This window comes from Egretta garzetta, unplaced genomic scaffold (genome assembly GCF_000687185.1).
Source record: "Egretta garzetta isolate BGI_Z169 unplaced genomic scaffold, ASM68718v1 scaffold766, whole genome shotgun sequence".
Taxonomy (NCBI): Eukaryota; Metazoa; Chordata; class Aves; order Pelecaniformes; family Ardeidae; genus Egretta; species Egretta garzetta.
The window spans coordinates 210,038-215,890 of NW_009260030.1; the positions used below are offsets into that span (position 1 = coordinate 210,038).

At 41.7% G+C, this 5,853-nt stretch overlaps 1 protein-coding gene across 1 annotated transcript in view; it reads right to left on the minus strand.

Annotated features, from left to right (window-relative positions):
• Positions 1 to 1,835: 1,835 nt before the first annotated feature.
• Positions 1,836 to 5,853, minus strand: part of INPP5A (inositol polyphosphate-5-phosphatase A) — a 111,718-nt gene continuing 107,700 nt past the window's right edge. The window contains exons 10-12 of the mRNA XM_009641035.2: positions 3,439 to 3,507; positions 2,023 to 2,110; positions 1,836 to 1,927 (exon numbers count right to left, since the gene is read on the minus strand). Of these exons, the coding sequence (XP_009639330.2) occupies positions 2,030 to 2,110; positions 3,439 to 3,507 (150 nt within the window). The 3' untranslated portion in view covers positions 1,836 to 1,927; positions 2,023 to 2,029. The remainder of the gene's footprint in view (positions 1,928 to 2,022; positions 2,111 to 3,438; positions 3,508 to 5,853) is intronic.

Here is a 5,853-nt window from a genome sequence, read left to right on the forward strand (position 1 = left end):
GGGTTTGGGTTTTTTTCCCCCTAAAACCGGAGAGAACGACGGAGGAGTCCGTGGTGGCGCATTTACCGAACCGCGGGGGCGGGATCTGACGGACAGCTCCCGGAGCCGGGCCGCGCTCTGCCTCCAACGCGAACCCCTCCATGCCTTCTCCTCGGTTTCACTGTGTTTTGCTTAACGCCAGAGCTGCATTCTGTTATCCGGGTTTTCATGTGAAAAATAACCCCGTTAATTGGCAGGAGAGTAAGAGGTAACTCATTAATAAGGAATGCGACAATTTAATAATGTCCCCGTAGCCCCCAATGCCCGGATGAAAGGGACGGACACAGCCATATTCACCATGATCAGTTTTATTGCTTGAGAACCAGAGTACTCATTTCTAAAGGCCTTCGAAGTTATCATGAGTTGAGTTCGCTTAAATAGAATTACTGTGTGGTTATAATGCAACATGGCACATAACGATACAGAGCTGCAGACACCCTTTGGGCGACAGTACTTAATATAAACCCAGACTGTACTGTTGAGAAAACATTCTGCAAGCGGACATCAAATCATTTTCAACAGTAGTGATTTATACCAAAATCAAGCATCAATCTAATGCCATCGCGCAGTCCATGAACTCTGTAGTGTTCTAAATTAAATCAATAAAACATACATTTGTGTTTCATCAACAGACTCCCTAATCACCTTTTAATGTTGTATTTGGTGGTGGGAGGAAAATGTTCGTAACAGGACTCTGCCGCAGGCTGCACCGAGCTGCTACCAGGAAAATTTACAGTTGTCTGTTTTTTTTTTTTCTTTAACACTGTACAAATACAGTCTGTGTCCAATACGGCTGCTACCTGAAGCAGACCACCGTTTTCTTCTCCCACGTTGTTATTGTTTCAATGTAGAATACTTGGCACCATAAAACAGTTAACAAAAGACGGACAAAAACAGCTTACAAAATTCTGGAAAGTTACACCCAAACCTAGCTAAGAACTTCACATTCAATCCTTAATATTACATAGAAAGAAGGGATTATAGGAGTAACAAAGTGAAACTGCTAATATATGTGCTATATAGTACGCTATATATCTGTATCCAGGATGGCACTGCTATATAGTATTCGTTATATAAATGTCGGCTGTTGATGCACACTTAACTAAACCTGCTACGACTCCGACGCTAACCGCTGCTATGGCACTCTCAAGCATTCGTATTGGAAAGTATATTTAGCGTAAGTTTTGGTCAGGTTTATAAATTATTTATATATCTGTGTATATATACACATACATACATATATATACACACACATATATACGTATGTATAGGAAGCAGCTGCTGTGTGATTCGAAAACCATGTAACATGGCAGTATAGTAAATAACATGAGAAAAAAAATTATAAAAATGAAAAACAAAATACTAAAACTAAAACACAAACCATAAGCCTTGGTCGACAAAGAAAATACCCTTTAAAACCATCGATATCTCGATCTATACAATCCAATGTACAAAACCCCAAAGTGGTAAAGAGCCAGAACGTCAGGCGTGGCGCCTGCAGAAGTTTGTAATATGCCGAAATAGCTTTTCCACAAGGACAAACACTTATTAAAAGTTGAAAGTTGTGAAATCTAAAATACATAACATCTCTGCTGTCTATTTAGAGTTTTGGCAACACAATTGTGACATATATATAAAAAATAATTCCACGTTTCTACTTGATGTCACATGAACATACAAGACAGTGAGGTATGTGAGGCTTCTCTCGCACAGAGTCCAGATGCTGAAGCATAGTGTACGATCAGCAGTCTAAGAATGTGGCACTCGGGACTGGATTTATCAATGCAGTTGTCACGATTATGTATTTCAGTTATACCGCGCGCTCCTTCCGCTCCTCGCTACAGTGTGGTTTCACGGAAAATCTTCTCGCTTCGGAGGCATCTTTTTCCTGTCGCAGAATTGGCATTTTTTTAAAAGGAAAAATAAACACAGGGGAAATGATGTAGAAAATATAAACGTAAAGGAAAAGAAAATGATATTTACCACCACATCACTGCACGACACAACACTTGTGCACATTTGCAATAGGTTTACCTGCCCCAGCAGCTATTCGAAAGGACAGGAACACAGGCTGCAGCAAGTCAGGGAAAAATAGAGGTTACACATTTTAAACAGAAACATTTTTTTTGTTTTACAGTCAGCAGTACACACAACAGAAATTCCTCTACGACTGGAAACAAAAAGATGCAATAATTTCTGGGATCAATCTAACTACAACAAGCACAGGAGAACTACATCAGCTCCTTACGGACCTCTGCTCCCACTGAAATCTAAGGGACAATTCCCACTGATCTCTGTGGGAAGAGGACTGGGTCCCCCCCCAGCTCCCTTCTATCACGGAATCAGCTCCGCTGAAAGTGCCAGGCTAAAAAAAACCCCATGTGTATTACGGTGGTGACAAAGGAAACAAAAATCGCTGCTTCTGAGCTGCCTGTCCTTCGGCCGCCGACACCGCACTTGCGTTTCACCGGGGAAGTCGGTGACCTGCTGTCCTTTAGCACCTGACCGGGCGATTCCGGACCAAACGTCCCGCGTGCACTCTTCCCTAGGGAAGGCACACTCTGTCCCGCGAGAGCGCTGGCCGTGAAAGCAAACACAGCTATGCACTTGTGAGCGTGGATTTACGTGCGGGCACGCATACGCACGTGTAACCGCCCGTCTTCCACCACCGAGTCACCCTTCAGGAGCCCTCGCACCGTCTCCAGGGCTCACACGGTGCCTACAACTGACTGTGGCACCGTTTCAAGTGTTTGCAAGTTTCTAGCTGAGCTTTTATGCAGGTTTTACGTAGGTTTTATGTAGGCTTTCAGAGGTCACCCCCTACCCCTTCATCAGGTTTATTTGCAGAGAGCAAACACCCAGTGTCCCTCTACGCCTAACCTAGCGTTCCAGCTGGCGTCTCCAGCACAGACGACTGTTCGTAGCCTTCACGTCTGCCTTCTCTTTAACAACTGGCACTTCTGTGGTTCTACGTCCTTTTTCTCACTTTGTGCTTAAGTAAGGAACTGCCAAGATGCTGTTTTACAAATACGCAGCTAGGCACCAAATTAACCAAAACTATGTTTTGGAAGCAACTTGGATAACCCGACAGAAATGCTTCTGTTCCACACGAACGGTCGAAGTGCAGAGACATTCACTCCCCTCCGTTTTGACTGCGTCATGCTTTCACTCCAGCGCACGTCATCCTGTTCTGTATTTGATTTTACCCAGGTAGCTACTCTAACATACTGGCTGATTTCAGCTGAATGCAACTTTAAAACATTCTCAAGGCTTTAAATTAAAAGTAGGACAGAGATACAGCTGACCTAAATACAAAATGATGAGAAACGAGTGCACACATCCTCCTGCCCAATCAAAAAGACTTAGAAGATACAATACTGGCATGTTCAATTTAATTACCTTGTGATCTCCCATGCAGACATTTGGCCCAATGTGGTCATATATTACGATCTTCTCATCGTTTTCTGACTAGTTTAAAAAAAACAACACAAAACACCAGTCAGTTCAAGTGTCCTCCAGACTACAGGAGCAGAAAGAAATACGGAAATAATTTATGCAAATAGCTCAAACCAGCTTCTGAATGAAGGGCGAGCAACGCGTCTTTGCTTGTCCACGTAAAATAACTCTCGAAGCCACCGCACCTACTCCTTGCTTCTGGGACCTCAGGAAAACCCCGTGAGTAACACCTGGGTAGGTGAAACGACTGGCGCGGCTGCGACCGCATTCCAGCCTTCTGCCACTGAAGTGCAGCTACCGCGTTTGGCTCGTCCTTTTTTTAAGAACAACAATTTTTACTGGATTAGGCGGGTGTATGTTGTTCTTTGAATTAAATGCAATCCGCATTTGATTTCACCATACAGGTGATTTTAAATGTTCAGAGAGAGGGATGAATTATTTGCAGTTTATGAGTGTAATCTTTAGCCATTTCCACGCGATACATTTCCTCATCTGAAAAAGAGCACGAAGTGGTTTTTAAGAAAATCAGCAGCAAATGGAAGATGCCATTCTTCCCGTCTCCATTACAATTTGCTTTCATTTTGTTCCACGTTGAACTTTATCCTTATACACCGACTTCTTTCTGCGTTTGCAGCTTAATGAATAATAAACTGCACTCATCTTTCTGCCATTTGCAGTGCACGAGCTTTTGAGAAGCTGTTGTGATTCTCTGGCACAGTACGTCAGGAATAAATACAAATGCAATTTAATACCATGCAAGACAACTCCTTATTCTGCTAAAGAATCCCTATGAGCTAATTAAATCTGCAATCTGCACACTCTCAAGTCTCCAACACAGTCATAGATGTGCTTTAAACTAGTTGGCAATGCTAATTTATTTTGCATGAAACAGTCAAGACTTTCTCGTCTGTAATCAGTCAAGTTTGACTGGGCAATAACTTTATATAAACAGTAGCATTTAGGACTATAAAGTTAAAACTGAATTATCTTTAATGCAGTAAGGAAGCTTAAGGTCAGATTTACTTTATAGCACGGTTGTCTGCCAAAAATATAAAAACATAACCTTCTGCATTGTATGCATGAGCACTTTCCAATATTTCAAGATCATAATGCCACTAGCATCGGAAGTGGGGATACATTCATCAAAAGCGACTTGATAATTTACAAAGGCAGCATAAAATTGTGGATTTTCAACTGCATAATCTTTAGACAGATAAACAAATTACAGCGGTGCACAAGCAGAAACAATATACACTTGGCTGAGCATTCATTACTTCATGCTATCAGGCATCAACGCAACTCCCTAGCAGTGGGCAACCTTTGGTGTTTTAGGGCTCAGGAAGCATAAAATAACATGATGGTGAGGTAACCGACCATAGCATGATAGATGATGTTGCATGAAAGCTGTTTACAGCCCCATGTCTGCACAATCTGCAATGCCTACTGTGTAGCTGAACGCACTGTACAGTGCCGTAATTTGTGCATACGAGCCTTTCTTTACCTGGGACCAAAATGAAGATTTACTACAATTTTTGTTTGAGATAAATTACAGAATTGCTAAGACAGAAGAGTAAATTCTTTACTTGCCTATAAGAAAAATTAATACAGCAAAGCAATTACCTGCATAAGGATTTTCAATAGCTAGTTACAGCCAAAAATTCTTTTATGTATATTTAAATGTTAAGGATTTGTTACGGTGTAATCAGTTAATTAAAATTTGCTTTTACTTTCTTCACAGTTCCTTTTAAAGCTTGCAAGCGTAAGTCTCTGCGAAGGAATTAATTCTCAGTGGCCAGGCAGCCGCTGCTTACTGCGTGGAACTACAACGGCTTGTAAGGTCATTTTGCCCTCTCCTCTATCAGTCCAGCATTCTGTTCTACTGAGTATTTTCATTAAGTTTTACGGCCCAGAATTGCAGTTTGTTTTTGAGCCGGGTAAGCTAACTCCTTTATTGGTACAGGCTCACTGAGTCAAACAGCCACGCCGGTTTGGCCTCATCTACATCTGTAGTTTTGCATACGCATTCCTGGAGATGTCCCACACTGCATGGCCGTAATTTGCAAATGCAGAGCTGCAGAGACAAAATTATATGCATTTTTTAAATGTAAGCTTTCGATGATCCAGCTGACTGGTTTTCTGTTCCATGCAGACTAAGAATTGGGCTAAGTGGCCTCACAGTTACGAATTTCGTTAATGCTCTAACTTTGTTTTCCTTTGTTTAATTTTCTCCCACTATATCCAAGTTATAGCCCCCTAGATAATCTGAAAGAATTCCTTTCCCTCTGTGCTGTTTACACTCTTCAAGCCTTTGTGTACACTTCTATCTCCTTATTCACAGCTTAAAAAAAAAAATCTTCC